We start from the raw sequence: 19,694 nt of genomic DNA, 5'->3' as shown, positions 1-19,694 counted from the left end.
AACATTCTGATGGAAAAGTTTTTATTTCTAAAGAGCACAAGCCCTCTGTCGCCTGCTTCATGGCAATTGAATTGTTTCGCAGAATCTTCTGTTGTGTCTCAATGGTATTACAAGTGGAACCTCTCTGATGAGAATCCCATTAGCAGTCTGATTAACACAGCTGTATGAGTTGTCTGCTGTCACTGCCAAAGTTCTGGTGTGGCACTGAGCACTTCCAAGTGCATCTCCTGCTCCCTCCATGTTGCTGAAACTGCTCGAGGCAAAGTCTCTGTAGACAGCTTTCTGGTCAAACAGTGAAACCAATGCTCTATACTGATTTTTTTTATCCTGTAAGCTACCTTGTATACTGTTGTCCATTTTCTTCCTGAAATTTTGTCTCTCTGGGTTTTGTAGAACCTGTTTTGCTTAATTTTTCCCTCCTACCTTCTTAATCACTCTTACAATGCCTCTTTCCACTCCATCTTGCTATGTTTCTTAGGGGCTGAGCCATGGTCCCTTTCTTTTATTTACATCACATAATCTCATCTGTAAATATAAATCAATTCATCTTTGTCATGATGGATTGCAAATGAATTTCTTTATTCCAGACCTTTCTTCTTCAGCCAGCACTAAAGAGAGCTTCTTGTGGCTATTCAGCTAGATATCAACAGCTCAACATGTCTAAAACAGACCTCCTGTAGACTCCTCTACTGCTGCTTCCTTGTCACTCTGGAAAACAACCTAATCTTGCCGTGACGTCCATAACATGTGTGTCATTTATTACTTTGTTCTTTCTCTAAGTTCAGAAACAACATAGTGTTATTGATGACTAAATCATATTTCTCTGTGTGATTTCTTAAAATAAGTTCATTGCTGTTTCAACAAACAATCAAAACTTCGATCCAGCTCTTCTTCACCTTTTAAACAAGCTTGCCAATTAGTCCAGCATCCTTTCCCTTGCTTTCTTCAGGTCAGTCCTGCACTCTCATACCCATTCAAACAGATTCAGTGAAAATCATTATTGTATCCTGTGGCAAAGAGAAGAGAAGAAAGCTATGAGCATCTCTTCTGAATTTCTTTTCCTTCCTTGCACAGACCATGGTCTCAACTTTTCTAGATCTTTATAAACTCTCAGTCATTACAAAAGCACCATTCCATCCTCTTTCATCCATTCATTAAAATTTCAGGCTCAGTCCTGTGCTTTCTTAGTGCAATAATATGCTTTCTCCTTGAGAACATCTCCAAGGTAGTCTCCATAGCCTCTTGATGACCCTTTCTTTAAAACTCCTTTATTGTGATGCCCAAAAAGCTTGGAAATGGTCAGGTTGCTGGGATATTACTCTAAGTACCTATCAAACTAGCCAGTATTGTTTGATTTTTTTTCCTTCTGCCTCCTCCTTTGTCATCTCTTACTGTGTTCTTTGATGGCAAGGTCCATGGAGTCAGGACTGTCTTTGTTCTTTTTTTTTTTTTGTATCACACCCAGCACAAGCAGCATCCTGGGTTGTCACTGAGAACATTAAGACTGTTACAATATTAACTAAGTAATTAATCATAGTTACAGCGTTGCAGAGAGATTTTTTGTAGTGTATATTCTTGAGAGGGGTGGAGGTAGAAGCATGCAGTAGAAGCGCCAGTTGATCATTTCATCCCTTTGGAACTTACCACCTTGTTTTCCTAGGAAAAAAGGGTTTTCAAAAAAAAAAAAAAAAACAGGCCGACAAAGAGCAACCACATTGCAAATAAAAGATGTTCTTAGCTAATCTGAAGGGGCATTTGGCTGCCTCACAAAAACACTGTGTATTTTGGCAAAGTTAGGAGCTTTGGCTTAGGAAGATCCATGTTTGGAATAACAGGGTGTGTTGCAAGTCAAAATTCAGGTATCTTGGCAGAGATGTATGCGTAATCTGGCATGATGCCTTTCTGCACTGTGCCTAGCTGTAGCAAGTGCTAAAGTCCCTTGTGAACAATATATGAATCTCATTTCAGGGAGAAGGAAAAAAAAAAAAAAAAGAGGAGGAGGGAAGAGGGAGCCAGGATTTATTTTAACATTTAGTGGATATAAAAAACAAGTATCAAGAAGCAAAACATTTCCGTGAAGCATTTGCTGTGAAAATTCTGCAACTTCTTGTTGCAAACCTCTTTATCGCTTGGATTGGCTGGTTTCCAGAGCATCAAGGCTAGGAATTTAGGGACTGAAATATAATCAGTGGTGATACATTTTAACCACATAAAACATTCTCTGCTTCCAAAGCCTACGGTGTCTCTAGTAAGCAGTGCAACAGCAACAGCTCCTTGCTGCTGGACTCCAGAGACGGGGAAAATATTGGATCAGAATGGTAAGAAGCTCTCTGCTTTTCACCAGATCTAGATTATTACTTTGAAAAGAATGTTTAAAAGATAATGATGAAATTAGTAGGGATCAGTATTTAAACCAAGAAAACAGTGTGTAAGATACAGTGGCATTATCAATGTTTTGCTGGAAGAGATTAGCAAAGCAAGTTGGTGACAAATACCTTTAGCACTGAACATGTTGTGCAGCTTATATAAAATCTTTTAAAATTGGGAAACACTGCTGACTAGAATTTGATGTAAAATGTAAGCCTCTCTACTTGTTTTATTGCAGAAGGACAGCTGCGTGGGCTTTTAAAATAATTTTGCAGTAATAACCACCGTCACAGACTTTATACATAAAAATATAAATAAATCTATGCTGATTGCTTATGCAGCCTGTATGTTTATATGTTTTCTTTTGTTGGGTTTTTGTTGGGGTTTTGGGGTTTTGTTTTTCAGAAGGAAGCAGGGATGCGCAGTACGTACTTTCGACTTTTAGGGAGTTATGAAGTTTTTCTTTTTCTGGGTTTTCAATCTGTGAAGACCTGTTAGTCACATTGTATTTCTCTAGTGTAATTGTTTGGTGGGAAAAATAACGAAGGAAAACTTTTTAGGATAGTGATTTTACTCTTTGTAACAATTTAAATATTCTGATCTAAATATTAAAACAATAGAAGTAGAATATAAAACACACAAATATAAAATCTGAAATTATTGTAAATTGATACCAATGCTATTAGTAGTTTAAACAATGCCTGAAGATACAATAAAAATATTCTTATTAGCAGTTTGCTACGTATTAAAGAATTGGAGGGGGGATGCAAATATTGGGAGTGTTTACTCCCCCGACTCATTGTCAAGACTGTTTTTTTTTTTTTAATTGAAATATGCATCAAGCCCAATCTCTGGGAACACAACCATTCATTTTAAGTGTGTACTAAGTCCAGGAATACATTGATTATGAAATTACAGTACATCAGACTTATTTAGTAATATGTTTTCCTTTCACCCTGAAGAGTACTGAAATGTGCTTACTTGACAGCCCAGCTGATGTGTGGGAAATTATTCTCTTTGTGATTCAAATGGAAGAGGAGATTTTTAAAAGAGCAACTATGGGAGTTTAAAAAGTGTACAGCAGATGTGAAACTATGTCTGATTTGGTATTTTTTATTTCTTATGTATTTGTTGTTGCTCAGCAGTATGAAAATTAGAATGCAAGAACTAAAACTATCACTGAATGCTTTCTAATCTCTTCCTTTTCTAAGTGGTTTCACTAAGTGGCAAGAAATAAAATACTGAAGTACAGTAGATAGTAAATCATGTTATCTTGGCCTATATATTCTAGGTTATGACTGTAAACACACTTTGATGTGTTAAAGATTTATATTTTCCTTCTCAACATGCAGCATAGATTACAAAATTGATAATTGAATGGCAACCAGGCTGTAAGGTTCTTGGAAAGATCCTTAGGATTAATCTAAGTGTGCTGCTGCTTGTTGTTGTTGTTGTTGTTGTTATTATTACTATTTTCTTGACAAAAATGCCCAATGTTGAGTATTCATTAAACACTACTGTGGTACTGAAGAGATTTCAATATATTGTTGTTTCTTGTCGAAAAGAATGTTAGTATTATCGTGTATCTGAATTTTGGTATAGGAAAACATTGGAGGTAGGAGATCTGGCCGCTTTTCCCTGTTGTAAACACAGAACTTAATTAATAACAAATGAGGTTATATATATTTCCAGGTGTGTGATTCCTTAGTTCCTATGTAAGTCAAATACAGATATGCTTCAGAAACAGCAAATTAAGGAAAACATTTCCTTCTAGAAACATAACATCCATGTACTGCCAAATACTTGCTTTTGATAAAGTTTAAGCTAAAGTAAACTTGCCTTGTGTCCTGCCTGACACGGATTAGTTAGGTAACTAGTGCAGGCAGTTCACAAGGGATCTATTTCTTTCAATTTGGATTGCCTGGGCAAGGGTCTGGCATATGTTGTTGAAGAGAAAGAAAAAAAAAAAAGAAGAAAAAAAGAACCAGCTGTCCTCCCTACCCCCCCCAGAGGATGAACCCTTAGCAGTAATCAACTATGGAGTAAATGGCACAGCTAGTCCAAAGGGAACAGTCTCTTACTTACAATTTTAAAATGATATGATTTCTTTCAGAATGTAAATACTAAATGGTCTTAAAGAGGTCAGAATTGCAAGCTGCCAAACGCTTTAGATACCCAGGTTTAATTATTCAAAGTGGTTTTTTCTATTAAGTCTAAGGAACAAAAGTAAAATTAAGAATAATGTACCAGCCTTACCTGAAAAAATGAAAAGTTGTAAACGTGACTATTGCAGTGCTAAATTCTAATAAAGTATCATCTAAGATTAGTGCATGAGATACTGGGTATGACAAAGTTTGTTTTAAGTGTCTTTCTGGTGCAAGATTTAAAAAGCCTACTCAACTATTGGATGCATGATTCATCCAAATGAATTTAGGTTAAATACTTTTTTTAATCCCAGTGACTAAATAGAAGTCTGATAATCTGCCTGAAAATGTAATCCTGTATTTAAAGGTGTATACTGTAAATATGTAAGCTTTGTAGTTTATATGTAATATAAAGTATGTTGAGGGAAAGGAAAAATAGCTTTGTATCTGCTATGAAGTTGATTCAAGACTTAATAATATTCTCAGGTTTTACTGGTTTAGTTTTTTGCTTTGTTCTCCTGCCAATTTTTTGGCAAAAAAAATAGAGTTTGTTCATTCAGAAGTAGTCATCCTGGCTCTTATAATACTACTGCTGAAAAAGTATTGAATAATTTAGTCAGAAGAAGTCTGATGCAGTACAGCTTTGGTGAAATCACAGGTTTTGTGTGTGTGTTTAGTACTAACTTATATGCCTCAACTAATTTTTGGCACAGTTTGGTTCAGGTGATGTGTCATAGCTGTGTCACAGGCTGTTTACCACACCAGTAAGTCTGTGCACCATTCTAGAGTGAAATACGTGCTCTTGCATGCTCCATAAGGATTGTTTGTGAAGGACGAAGATAACAACTTTGACCTTTAATTGAAATGTAATGCTGAAATATCTCCAGATATATATTAGAGTTTACTCATAATGAAATAAGCTTGTGTTCTGAAATCTCTGCATCCATGTTTATGGAGCCTGAATACTTTCAGTGAACAAAATATGACAGCAAGCAAGGTTTATGCAAGGATTCCTAAACTGGAATATTTTTTTTCATGGTGGTGGATTTTTTTTTTTTTTAAGCCTTTTTCCTTTTGATTCATTATCAATATACTCTGTAGATCAGGTTTTGCTCACTGAAATCCACCTTTCAAACTGTGCCATTACACCGGTAGTATAACTTAAAATGAGTTGCTTTCAGAAAGTTATGAATTATTTGCTGTGGTTTACATAATGTATTAGCATGTCTGCTGCATCCGTGTTCAAGACAGGGTTTTATTCCTTCATCCATGTGATATAAAAATAAACTATTAAAAAGGGAGGCTTTTAGCATTAGTCTGTGCTTCTGGCTTTCATCCTGTCATGCCATCAAAAATGAAGGTTGGGGAAAATGAAAGCAGGGAAAAAGGTCAGTCTGGTCTCTAGGTGAAATAATTGATGGGAGCAGCTTCCTGGGAGATAGAACTAAAGTGAGAAGGTGGTTGGATAATATAGATTTTTCTGCATCTGGTTAATGTTCGTATTGCAGCATTTGCAGTGTTTTGAAATATTGGGACAAAATTCAGTTGCCCATATATCTTACGACTCCTACAGCGATGTGATATTTTGCCGCACATAATTTTCTTATACTTCATGACCGTGTTGAGAATACTGAAAACAATTAAGGATGAAACTTACTATGGACTTTTTACATAAAAAAAGGTTTGGAGAAGACAAATGGGTACTGACAACTTTATACCCACTTGATAGGGGGCAGATGTAAGAAGAGCCAGTTATGGAGTTGTGCCCTGAAGGATATGTTTCTAGTGCTTGTATAAGGAGTGTGCTCTGGTCAGAACTGGGGCTGCATAACATGTACCGGTGGGAGACATGATGCACAGTTTTGCTGGATTTCCAGGCTTGCTCCACTACATAGAGTGATGATGGGAAGCTACTATACCTAAAGGAATTCTCTAGATCTTGCACTTGAGTTTTCAGTGTACTGTAAATCTGTTGTTAAGAACATTTTATTTAAACATGTTTTCCAATGTTGCTGTGCCACCTGGGGATACAGCTGCATAGTCAGCCCTATTGTATCATCTGATAATGAAGTGGACAACTCGGAGATGAGTGCTGTCTACTCCCCTGGAACTGTGCCAGAGGCTCCACTTCCCCTCTGCTCACCAAGATACACCTCAGTTATATGACTAAAGCTTTTAGATCCATGAGAATGAAACTCACAGCAGAAGGTTGGCAATCTCTGGTGTAGATCCTTATTCAGTTGAAGAGGATCCTGTGATAAATCCTGTGTTGAAATCCACAGCACTTCTGCCTCCATTGCCATAGTAGGATGGCTTTCTTAGTAGTCATGACTTTAACTCAATAGTGCTAACCTTTTGGATAGCGCAGAGATGTTCTGAGACCATGTGTGGCAGCCTTTTCTCCCCTTATGTGATGGGATGTGGCGTTCATCACATTACTTTTGTGTGATAGTTCTCCCTGTCACAGGATAGGAGGTGGTACATGTGTGTCAGGCTACTAGGCTAGAGGCTGCTGACCTGTTCCTTCCTATGACTGGACGTACACATATCCAGTAACAGGGAGAACGCTCTTTTGGCCATATAATGGGTATTTATTTGGCCAGGTGATGACTGAGAATGGACATTCATTTGGGAAAAATGGCAAGAAGGAGGATGCTGTAAGACTACACCTCCGATTTACCTTTTCCCTGTCAATACTTCTAATAGTTTTTGTTGTGGTCCTTTCTGTTCAGAAAGGAAAAATCTATGTAATGCACTATAGATTTTAGCAGCATTAGTTCTGGAGAGAAAGTTTTTGAAGAATATATGCTTGATTTGGCCCAAACGGAGGGTCTGAGCCATTGGGTCTTGAGTAACCAAAGAGCTACTACTCTGCAGACCTCTGACTCATTCAGGTAAGAATGAAGGATCTTCCATTGGCTCAAAGTGGCCTGCAAAATTTATGTCAGAAAAAGGAATGCTTCTCATCTTTTTTTTCTTTTCACTGGAGAAATAGAAGAGACTAATTTTAGAGTGTGCTAAAAAACTCCATGACGAAAAGGTCCTGTAAGTCAGTTAAACTTTGTTAGGTTCTTTTCTGACTCTACTAAACTTGTTGTATGCACTAATGTTAATTTTCTCATTTTTTCTCTTTGTACGATTGTCAAAAGTGATAGGCATGTTAAAAAGAAATGGTTTTTTGTCCTACTCTTCATTCCACTTTTACACAGGATCCATCACAAAAGCAGCACTTGCATCTAATAATTCTTCCACTACAGCACAGGTAGAGAGAAAATTGGTTTCCCTGCACATGCAAAGCATGAGAAAATGAGTTCTATGTGAGGGATGAATACAACACACTAGGAATGCTATAGGCAGGATATATTAAGGTCTCTGCTAGCATCCGTTTGCTGCAGAGGTCGTCATGACATGATGTTTGTAGTTAGTTGCTTCCCTTTGTGCACTTGGGCTGGTCGTGGACTGTATTTCCCCTGTCGCTCAGTGCTGGTGTGGTCCTGTAGCCAGCAAGTGATGGGGAGTTCCCTCACCTATGGCGGCACCTCATGTATACCTTCTGTTTTGTTATTCATGTATTAATCATCTAAAGCTAATTGCTCAGCTTGGGCTCCTAGGAAGTTATAGAAGAGCTTGAAAGATTGAGTCCTGAAAGAATCTTTTGTCTTAGTGATCCTGGTAGATTTGATGGTTTTGGAATTGACAGGTAATTGCTGTATTGCTAGATTCTGAGAAAGAAAGCAGTCATAATTTTGGGTTAAAAGTTTGTTGGAAGGAAAGAAAAAATACGAGGAAACTGTTACTATGGATGTAGTTTCGGATGGATTGAGAACACGTGCTCTAAGGTGACAGCAGTTCATTCCTCTGATGCTGGCAATAACACCGTTTGTAGTGTGTGCCATTGCACAAACCCATTGTTTGTTCTTTCCTTTGAAGAAAAAAAAAAAAACACAAAACCACCTCCACAGGGTTGATATTTATAACTTTTACCAAATGTGTATTTAGGTATTTTACTTTATATAGGGAGGAGCAGCACTGCAATCTAATAGGACACATGCATGTATAGTTAAGTGCGTGGAAAAAATAAACAAATTTAAGAGTGTCCCAGGATAAACATGAATCTTTCTACTGTATCAATTTCAGAAATTCCTGAAGTCATGGCAAATGCAAACAATCTAACTGAAGAAATTAGTTTTGATGCCATGCATCATAAGAGAGAACATGCAATTTTTTAACTGTGTTATGGAAGGAAGTTGTTATACAATACTTCAGAATTTATATGACTTTGTGTTACATCAATGTCTGTAGTCGTTTTTGGTTTGTTAGCATATCAAAAGTCCCCAAAATGCTGTACCTCTTTCATAAATTTACTAATGAAGTTGGCTTCACTGTTGATGTATGTAAAAGATACCTGCAAGATGCTGCTTGAGAAAGTACTTTATAGAAATAGATAATTATAGGGAAAAAATTACTTCTCTGGAACGATAGTACTTGTTATTAATTTACCAGTGGTGTAAAGGTTTTCCGAGTAGTTTGTTTCCTATTTGTAACACACTATTTTTTCTAATAACCTTTGTGTCTTCAGAAAGCAATTTTAGATCAAAATGTTTTACTGGGCATATTACACTTGGAATTTTAATACAGAACTAATATAGGCCACTGTTGTAAAGGTTTGTTTCATAGCTTAAAAATTATTTGCTCTTGCAGAAGCATGGGAACTATGAAAACTTTCCAAAGACATAGGTTTTCTTGTCTATTTACTACAATTTAAATTGTGTGCATGGTTGCTACCATTGTGAATCATACCCATGTTTCTTTAAAGGTGTCCAGAAGAAGTGACGATATTAATTCACCTGCTGCTAAATACTATCCTACTCAGAAAGTAATGCAGAAGTGACTCAGACATCAGAAATGAAAACAGAGTCAGTTGCTTAGGGCTAAATCTTGCAAGCGCTTACTACTGGGTATGGTGTGTTGTGACTTTCTTGGGATTAATCACACCCTAAACAGACAAAAAAATATTCCAGTTCCCCCTCCTCCTCCCCACTACTCCTCCATTTTCTGTGGAAATAAAAAGGCTTCAGGGGATTTTGTTTTAACTGTCTCCAAACAAAGCTGTAGGCAGTGTGTGTGGTAACGTTTGTTTGCAAGAATGGACAGCTTAGGTACACCTGGAAACTCTTGGTCAAAAATACACGTTGTGGGCTATGCTCTTAGCCTTGCCCAAAGAAACCTTCAGCAGGAGGTGCTTAAGTCTCCCGAGGATGCTCTCAGGTAGGAGCTCCAAGGGGAGGGCCAGGGCCAAGGCTGGTGCTCACTGCTCTGCCCCTGCCTGTGCCCACCACTGGTGAATATTTTGCTTTGCTAACGGGTTGCTGTGTAACGTTTTGCTTCCAGGCCTGACTGAAGAAGGGCAGTGGAAAGTATATGGTGAAAATGAATTGGCACAGCAGCTTAGTTTGGGGAGGGTTCATTGAAGCTGTCAAATGACTTTCCTCAACTATTATTTAAAAAAAAAAACAACAGTGCAATCCATGTCATTGTAAGTGAAAAATGGGAGTTAACCCATTGTTCTCTGTTTTAAAGACAGGCTCTTTCCAGTTTGCTTTACTGTAAACTTTCCTGCTGAGTAAGAATTATGTTAGGATATTGGAACTGTCTGCGCCGTACTGAGATGTCATAGTAACGGGAGTTGAGCATTCTTGCCAATTCTGCTTTACATTTCGGTATTAAGTGTTGCACAAAAAACAGAGCAGAGATTTTGATCTAGACTGCATCTTAGCAATTGGGGGAAGGATGGTGCATTCAGTCAGCACTAATTTCAAAAAGGAATCCTGACCAAAACCATGAAGCCGCATTTCTGTTAGGTATAAGAGGTTTCATAACCTAAACCTATTTAATTGTCTGACTTTAAAAAAAGCAGCTGCTGTTGCTTTTAATAGTCCAAGTGAGACCCACAGCTGAATATGGCAAACTTGCAGAATCTAGATATGGAGATCCTACCCTGAGCTTACATAGGTCTCTTGTATTTTCAGTAGTGGCATGTATATTTTCTGCTGAGTCTCTGATCTCAGACTATGTTGTGTAAATGTGTATGTATTTTTTAAATCAAAAGCATAATTTCTGAATGGACAGTGTACTCTAGGGAAATGGATACAGGACATAAAAGACTGTGCTTAGCTTAAAATTTTTACTACCTTTAGGGCTTGACATTCACAAGGCTGCAGAGAGAGGCATATCATTTATTGTGTTATAAAAACTCTTCTACCCTAAATTCTAAAATAGTTGTTTCCTGATGGAGACTTGGAATATAAACTGACATACCTGACAGTTAATTAAAATTCAGTGTTGTTTGTTCTTGCTTAAATTAGTGAAGAAAGGCTTCTAGGAAAGCTTTAGAGAATAACATTCTGAAGATTTCAAATTATTTTGAAAGATGAGAATTCCCACGACTCAATTACTTAAAGAGTTGAAACATAATTCAGATGCTCCTTTACCACCTGTCACATTTTTAGAGTGAGTATTTTCTCTCTCTCATAAATAAATAAAAGGAGTGAAGTGCACAGAGAACCTCGTATTTTCTTTTTTACCTAGCAGGTTGTTTTCTGAATCCTAGCTAGTGAACTACATGCACGTACTACTTCTATTATAGTGTTGTAACCCACCTGGACAAATGCATACCTAGTGGGAGTCCAATTGTTTCATTAAGTTACACTAGGAATTGGCCAGTATTGTTGTACAAACCAGAGAAAAACATGTGTAATTGGTTTTGTTTGTAATGTGAAATCACTGATTAGCCAGTTAATACCATTTTCTTTCCCATGCACGCAGCCTCCCCCACACAGAAAGATGCAAAAAAAAAGTATAAAAATAAGTGTTAAGCTATGACAATTAGGTCTCCAGATGTCTGATTCCTTGGTTTAGAAAACTGCACAAGAGCTTATCTATTCCTGAAATAAAAATGATTTAGATAGTCCAAAACTTCTTTCACGATTGCCCATCTGCCAGGGTGTGCATTTCATTTTTCATGTAGTAAGTAAAATTTCTGAATAATTCTTTAAATCATTGCTGCACAGCTCATTACACAGATCTCATGCTTGCTAATACTGACAAACAGAAGGCAAAAGGACTGGCAAAGCATGCAGAGCACCCATACAAGGCTTGCAAGGCAGAAAGTCCATCATGGAGAGGGGAATAGTTCAGTGGATTTCTGCAGGGTATTAACCACTTCACCTGTATTATTTCCCTGTTGCCCCTTTCAAGAAATGCAGATACATATTGAGGGGGATGGGAAAGGCAATTTTCCAAGCTTTCTTGTTGGGTTTGTGCCGTTAATTTCCCCTCTAAATCAGGTACTCGGATTTTAAGCTGTCCTTTCACGTTATGTACTCTAGTAGAGGGGACTGGATTCATACCTGTGTTTAGGTAGGCAGACATCTCTAATCTTAATGCTTAAATTTAGAGTCTTACCTTGTTCAGATTTTGGAAAGGTGACTTCTGCATGAGTCTGACAGGTTGTGGGTGCTGACACATTGGCAAATCAAGACCTTTCTATACTTTATACTGAAGTCACAACAGGAAAAGAGGAATCTTACTGATTTATGTTCCCAAAACTGTGGACTGACTCTTGCATACTTTGCTGGAGGTGCAGTTAATCAAAACAGCTGCAGCTCAGAACACCTGGAAGTTGTGCAACTCTTAAATGTCTAAATGTAAATTTAAGAATCTAATTTGAAGCAGGCAGATTTGATCATTTTGCCCTTGGTTACCCAGGAAACCAGTTAATTACTATGCATTTGCTTCAGCAGTCTGCATGGAGCTTTTAAAACGTTTTATTATAATTTTTCTTTTATTTTGTCTTAAGCTAGTGTTTGTAGAAAGGGCTGGCTTGACAGCTCTGGCAAATGAAATAGTCTGCCTGCCCACGGAATATGTGCTCCCTAGACAGTGGCAGTCCAAACTTCCTCATGCTGTTTTGTCAGTGTGCTACAACTCTTCTTGGGGGGGGTGGAGAGGGGAGGAGTTGGAGGAGGAGGTAGGGTCCTTGTACCATCAAGTCTTTGCCACCAAAACATGTCAGCATTGTCAGGAAAAGATGACCTGTATTTTCCTTCCAGCATAGAAAACGGTGCAGCTAAAAACTGGATGAACTCAAGCTCTGGAAACCTATACCCAGTTTGCAAACCATCCTCAAGATCACAAACCTGCCATGTTGCAGTCAGCATTGGTGACAGATGATCTCATGAACTAAGCAGAGTTTTCTTTGCTCAGTGCTGATGCAAAAGGATTTTCAAAGAGTTCTGGTGCTGAAGCCTTCAGCAAAAAGTCCTGGGATGATATTTGCAAATAAGAGGTGGAAGTGGGAAATCTGGGAATTTACTCTAAAATGTTAAAATTGCAGCCTGTTGTGCTTCACTTTCCAAGTGCTGATCAGAGTATCAGTTTATTACTTCAGTTTGTCTTGGTGATGACTTTTGTTGAGACAGATATATAATACATAATCCTGATAGCTACAAATCACCTGGCACTCCTAGAAAAATCATCTAGGAAGCAGTCAGTCTTTTCAACAAAGAATTGTGTATTTGCTTTCCAAGTGGTTTACAGGCCTTCTGGTTCAGTTAGTTAGTAGCCTAACAATCATGGAAGATCACTGACAGAATAATACTGCTGTTCTTTAGTGATCACGGTGAATTAACAAATGTTTCAACAAAAATAACAAGGCAATAAGAATGGAGCATATCCATGACATCTTTTCATTTCACAAATCTTTGCTCTATCATGACTGAAAATTGAAATACAGAAAGAATGTTCACATCCAACTTCAAGCATCTGGCTTAAATAGCTACAATGCTTCATAATTGTTGTTCTGTGCAGCTTCTGTAGTTACGAGAGAGGTTATCCAGGAAGTTGTCAAGACCATCTCTATTCAGGCTGTGCTTCTAAGGCAGCTTAAATGATCCAGTCCAGGCTGCATATTGCTGCCCAGCCTCAGGCCACGCAGCTCCTTTTCCTCCAGCCAGAGCCATCACTTGTAATTAATCAGTTCTGGAAGTTGCTTGCTTGAAAATCAACCAAGAGTTTTGGACTTTTGGGGTAGAAGACATTGGCTACTGCAAGAGAGAGTTTTGCAGACTTCAATTTGGCAAGGAGTCTGTGTTTTGGCTCGTAAAGGCAAGAGTATTGCTAAGCATAAATGAAAAAGACAGTATGTTAAGGCTGTGAGAGCACAAAAGAAAACACTGGAATTTACTCTTTGGTCACAAAAGTTGCTTGGGGGACTCTTGTTCTTTGAATGCTGTTTTGAATTAAAAAATCATTTTTCATAGCTTTTTCTATCAGGTTATACTTTCAAGTTCATCACGTAATTTCTGAGAAAGAGCTGTAAATTCTACTGGTTTTCCTCCTGCAGAATGTATAATACAAAGATTCTTACATTACTGGTGCTCTAAACTTATAAACCTTTTCAGCATCTAAATTCAAGATTCATTGCTGCTTTTAATGTTACTCTAAGAATGGTGCATTGATGTAACTCTAATTGGGTTATCAGCATTGGTCTCGTACATGTTGCATCTTCTTTAAATGAAGAGAAGCAGGAGAGTGCATAGGAGAAAATGGAAAACATCTCATTCGTCATCTGAATTAGAATATGTGCTTCCTGCCTGAATAATCAATATTTTAGAAGGCAAGGAGCACTACTTTTGCTGTCTTGATGCCTGTTAGGGGTTCTTAAGTTTTAGAAACCAGTAACCCAGAAAAGAATTCCATAGTGGATTTGCATTTGTAGGTGGAAGGAACGTTGGTCTGTTACGGAGATGTTAGAATGTATTTATAAATTAGGAGTGAGATCCTGCTTCATAACACTGTAAAAATTTTCATTTTTGAAACCTAGTGAACCTTATTTTACTGGTGTCAACTGATTTTTAATTTTTTAAATTTTTTTTTTTTCTGTTTGAGTAACTTCATTTTTTACGTAGCTGGTTCTGTGATCTTAGGATCATGGCCAAGTAAACTCTGAATTATTCACAGAATTGGTGTAGATCGTGTATTTTTACTGCTGGGTGGTTTGCCCACTGCAAATACCCCTCAAACCTGAATAAAGAAGAAAGAGACTATATTTAGAGCATGACAGTGCTGTCAAATTGCAGAAGAGACTAGATTCTTGCTTACTCTGTTGAGATTGGCCAAAGAAATAGCCAGAAATTGCCCAGCTGCAATGGATTGCCTGTATTTGTTTCTCCTCTGTGTTGGCCAACCACAGACAGACACATTTTACCTAGCTGTAAGATGGTGATGACAGTTATCTTCCCTATGTGGTTTATTAGTTGCTAATTCTGTTTAGTAGAAACCTTTATCAATTATAGCCTTGTCAAGCTTCCAGTGGGACTAGCAGAACTTTTTCATTCACCTAAATGGTATCAACATAGTGAATTTTGTGCCAGTTCCATTAAATTCAATGGATCTTGCTTCACTCGCTGACATTGAGTGTATGATTCATCCTATTTCTGAGAATCATACAGATCTTTTGTAATTATATCAACTCAGGGAGCTTGAAACCTATCCTTTTTGCTTTTGTTTCAGTGGTGACGAGTATCTCTACCTTTTGTTATAATCAGACTCTATTCAAAACAAGCAAAAACCGACTTAGTAAAATGTGTGTTGAAGGCAATAGAGATAATTCTGAGGACTAGACTTCTCAGGTGGCTCTGAGGTACTGCCTGAATTAATTTATCTTCCATTATTATTTGGGAAAGAGGAGCAGGCCATATAGCAAAAGTACTTTTGTGTATGTAGTTATGTAGACTCATTTGCATCGATGCTTGTGTTTATATGAAATATATACATATGAAATCACATAAATCCATAGATATAAGAGCTGTTCTTATGCTAGACAAGCACTACTTTTTCTCGATAAACTTAATTCTTAAGATAAAAAGCAAGTAGAAAATCTAACTCTTGTCTTCATGAATCTAGTGGGCTTGCTATCTGGAAGCTGTGCTTTGACACAGAACATGTGGCAGTGTGTAGGACTGGGGAGCTCCAAGGTCTTGTATGATAATAAAGAAAAATATATGCCTCTGAAGCTAGGACTAATACGTTACTAGCTGGGTTTAGATTGATAGCATTACTTTTTTGGTAGATTGAATCGGATGTTGTTTGCATCACATCAGACAGCACTAGTACTAGTTTTATTTTTCAACATTGAAGCTAGTTTTCCGGATTCATGTTGGTGCTTTTTAGATGTATCTATTGCTGTTGTTTTTATTGAGATCATTAATTTTAATAAACCCAAGCAACACAAGTAGGTTATTACTGTCATAAATCCAAGTACAAATGGCCTTAAATTTTTAAAGATTTATGTAAAGGAGTGTCTCAGTCTCCCTCCTCTTCCCATGCCATGGATAAAATTTACTGAACAGCCCAAAGGCTTAAATTTTTTTCAAGTAATACATCTCCTTTGTAATGGTGACTAGATAAAGCTGACAGATAATGTTTGCTCTACAATGATGTGCAAGAAGAAAGAAACCTTGAAAAAGTCCTTCAGAACAGATACTCCAATGTAAGTCTCCAGGGTGCTGAGAGTTCAGGCTCTTAAAAAGCCTAACAGGTTACTGCACATACACACCCTGAAATTATGGTAAATGCAAGGTAGTTCAACTAAACATTTATTGGATTTATTGCAATCCAAGGGCATACAAATAGCGTGACTTCATTGATGTGTTTTAAGTTAAATAGCTACAGAATCGGATCGTATGGTTGCTCTTCATTTAAAACATTAGGACAGCTTACGCGCAATCACTCAGAAGCGGTAACTCTGGGTCCCTAAGCCGGAGCAGCTGAGACCCCTCTGTCACGGTGAGAGCCTGTGTGCAACGCAGTAACCTCCTTGGGTCTGCAAGGCACGCCCCTAAAAATTGTGATCAGTGAGGTCGTCCTTTGGTGCAGATTTTGAGGGATCAACCAGTAAAATTCTTTTCCTCCTCCTTTCCCAGGAATGTATTTGCCTTGCTGAGGGAGGTGTAGGCTGCTTTGTACAGTGGGCAGCATGGGGACCGGAGGCTCTGCAGGTTAACAGGGCCCAGTAGGAGCGGGGACTCTCCATGGGGGCTGTCAGGGCTGCCAGGGCCCGTCCCACCACCCCAGCCAGGGATGAGGGCAGCTGAGGGGGAAGCCCTGGTGCCAGATGTTAGGCCGCAGGTGGCCCCGGCTCAGCGGCGCCCATGGCAGGGCAGGGCCCTGGGGAGTTGGAGACTGGCTCTGCTGTGACATCGCGGGGAGCCAACATGGCGTCCTGGGCCGTGGGCAAGTGGGGGCAGCCTCAGGGGGCTGATGAGGACCTGTAAGGCTGGTGGGTGCCTTTGGAGTCCTGCTACCACCTGTGCTATAGGGGCATTTCCTTAGTGCTGTGTGTACTGTCATCTATTATGTATCTTGAAGCTGTTGAACTCGGAAGAAAATACAAGTGGTGGACATTCAGTATTGGTATTTTGTCTTGCAAGTGAATATGTTATTAATGTTGAGCAGGCAGTGTGTCTTACAACAGTAATGCCCTGAAATGCAGTCCTGGAGTGTTTAGCCAGCGTTGCTCTCCAGGAGAGGCATACCAAGAACACGAGAGCAGCTGTACTGTCCAGGCTGATCATCCAGCCAGCCTGGTGTCCCATCTCTGACAGGAGCCTGGCAAAGAGGGAAGAAAATAGACCTGATCATTGTAATCTCCAGTTACTGGAGTTGGTATCCTTGTCTTTCCTAGCTCCCAGGGCTTTTCTCCATTCATGAAGAAAACCCAAAGAAATCCGTTTTCAAATCTACGTAAGCTTCTAGCATCTATGGTGTCCTATGGCAAAGGGTTCTACAGCTTAACAATGCCTTGTGTGGAAAAGTGCCTTTTTCTGTTCATTTTGAACTTGCCAACATAATTAATTTAATGCCTTCTAATGTTTTTGTTGGAAGAGACAGTGAATAACAGTTTCTTAGTCATATTTTCCATGCCACTTATGAATTTATAGTTCTGTCACATTCCTCCCTTAGTTGTATCTTTTTCCAAGCTAAAGACTACCAGTTTGTTTAATCTTTCTTTATACAGAAACATTCTAGACTTTGATTGTCCTTTTTACCTTTTTCTATACCTCTTCCAGTTGTTCTGTGAGTTTTGAAATGAGTGAACCAGAACTGCATGTGACTTTCAGGTTGTGGGTACACAAATGTATAAAAATTCACAATGTGAAGAAATTTTCTTTGGTGTTCTGTTCCCTTTCTAGTAATTCAGTTTGCCTCTGACCTCCAGACACTAAGTTGATGTTTCTATAAGGCTATGTACTATAACTATGATCTTGCTCATAGATGGTAATACTCAGTTTAAAAATAATTTTGAGGCAAATAAAGTCAGAAATGTTGTGTGCACTTACATGCACCATGTTATATGCTGCTATATAATTCTCTGGTACCATCTTGTCACTCAGCATCAGTAGGTCCTACTGCCATTTCTTGCCTTTGGCTGCCTTCTTTACTAATCTGTGACTAACTTTGTATCATCAGCTAACTATCTGCCTACTAGGATAAATTTTGTCACATAACTAAGAAAATGAACAATGAAAGCAGTAATGAATGTTTATTCAAAGTGCACTTGCTAACGTTGGGGGAGGAAATCTTTAGTAAATTACTACTGTATTAGATTCTTCAATGATGCACTGATGTGATTTTACAAATTATTTTTGATAGTTTTTTTAAAGATAAAAGGGATATAGAAATGGTTTTAACTGAGTACCACTTTTTTAATGTTTAGTTTAACAGTGTTTTTGTTAGCTTACAATCTTCAGAACTCCCCGAATTAAAAACCTTTCTTCTTCCCTTAACAAACTCCCCAAATCTCCATGCATTTTTTGGACTGAGATAAAGAATAGAAATTATAACATTTGGAGGGGTTGGGGCCAGGAGGCTAAAATGAAAGAGGGAATTCTTCCGTGGTCCTGGTATGCTAAGTCTCTATGCTATTTGTGTATATCTGCAATGTATTTATTAACTAACTCTAGCTGAAATATTAATTAATAAAATTTAAATGTGACTGGTGGTTTAAGAAGACACTTACAGCAGAGGGAGGACTTGGTGTAGCATTCAAAGAGGAGGTAAAACTCTCTGTACCTTCATAAACAAAGCTGGGGAAAAGTACTTCAGGCAGAAGAAGGGAGGGAGGTGTTTCTGGCAGTCAGCATGTAGTGTTTTAATATTGGACTGGTATTTTGGAATGAGGTGTCACAGTTGCATAGGTTTTTATATGGTATTATAGGTGGAATAAGCCATAATAAGAACCATAGTAAGCTATTCACTATGGTCATTGGCTGGGACAAGCTGAAACTATTGAAAGTTTCCACGTGCATATTGAAAATTAAGACAATCCGAAATAGTAGATGGAAATTGCTTCTGCTGCTCCTTCTGTTTTTGGCACCCTCCCATATTCTCAGGGGACTTTAATGTTGTTTTCTGACACTTCTGACAGCAGCCAAAAGATTTTTGTAGAACATACTGAAGCCTCCCTGGCTTTTTGAGTGAAGGTGTTGGGGCGTGCTACGAAGTCTAAATGCATCTTTGCTCTCCAGTGCAAAGATATCTTTTCAAAGATGAGACAGGGAACTTGCTGAAATTGAGGGAGAATTGGTGAGTGGTAACAAAAAGATAATATTATCGCAGAAGAAAAAGCAAAACGTACTGCCACTGTTACATGAAAAGATTGGGTTTTTTTATTCCTTGGATGTAACCAGACACTTAGATGATGGGGGGGGGGGGAGGGGGAGATAAAAGGAATTTGAGCATAGCTTCATTATGGAAGGGTTTTCTGAATATCAGATGCACCGTGACAGGATTTTTTTCTTCATTATGCTCTCTGCTGCAACATCAAGGCCACGGAGGGTGAGCACAAATACTATAGTTACTATCACAGTGCTGGAGCACTCGCCCTGCGTGGCGTTATGGATGCAAACATGACTCTTTAGGTCTTTTGCTAGATTTGCCTGTGAGTCAATGTATCATTTTCAGGGCAATTCAGCATCAAATATCAGTAATATTTTTGTGGTATTTGTCTTTTCACATTTCCAAAAGTAGTTCTTTAAATTCCTTTGTCTTACCACTCTATTTCATGAGCCCCAACTTCAGTCTTCCTTTTCTGTCCTCCTTCAACCCATAGACCTGCCTCAT

General features: G+C 38.4%; 1 protein-coding gene across 2 annotated transcripts in view; it reads left to right on the top strand.

The window, feature by feature from the left end:
* Positions 1–1,968: 1,968 nt before the first annotated feature.
* PLD5 (phospholipase D family member 5) overlaps positions 1,969–19,694 on the top strand; it is a 161,514-nt gene continuing 143,788 nt past the window's right edge. The window contains exon 1 of one of the 2 annotated variants that reach the window (XM_075146543.1): positions 1,969–2,318. In XM_075146543.1, the coding sequence (XP_075002644.1) occupies positions 2,316–2,318 (3 nt within the window). In that variant the 5' untranslated portion in view covers positions 1,969–2,315. The remainder of the gene's footprint in view (positions 2,319–19,694) is intronic. The other variant, XM_075146542.1, reaches the window with a different exon arrangement.

This window comes from Calonectris borealis, chromosome 3, assembly GCF_964195595.1.
Source record: "Calonectris borealis chromosome 3, bCalBor7.hap1.2, whole genome shotgun sequence".
In the NCBI taxonomy this organism is placed as follows: domain Eukaryota; kingdom Metazoa; phylum Chordata; class Aves; order Procellariiformes; family Procellariidae; genus Calonectris; species Calonectris borealis.
This window is presented reverse-complemented; position numbering and strand designations above follow the sequence as displayed.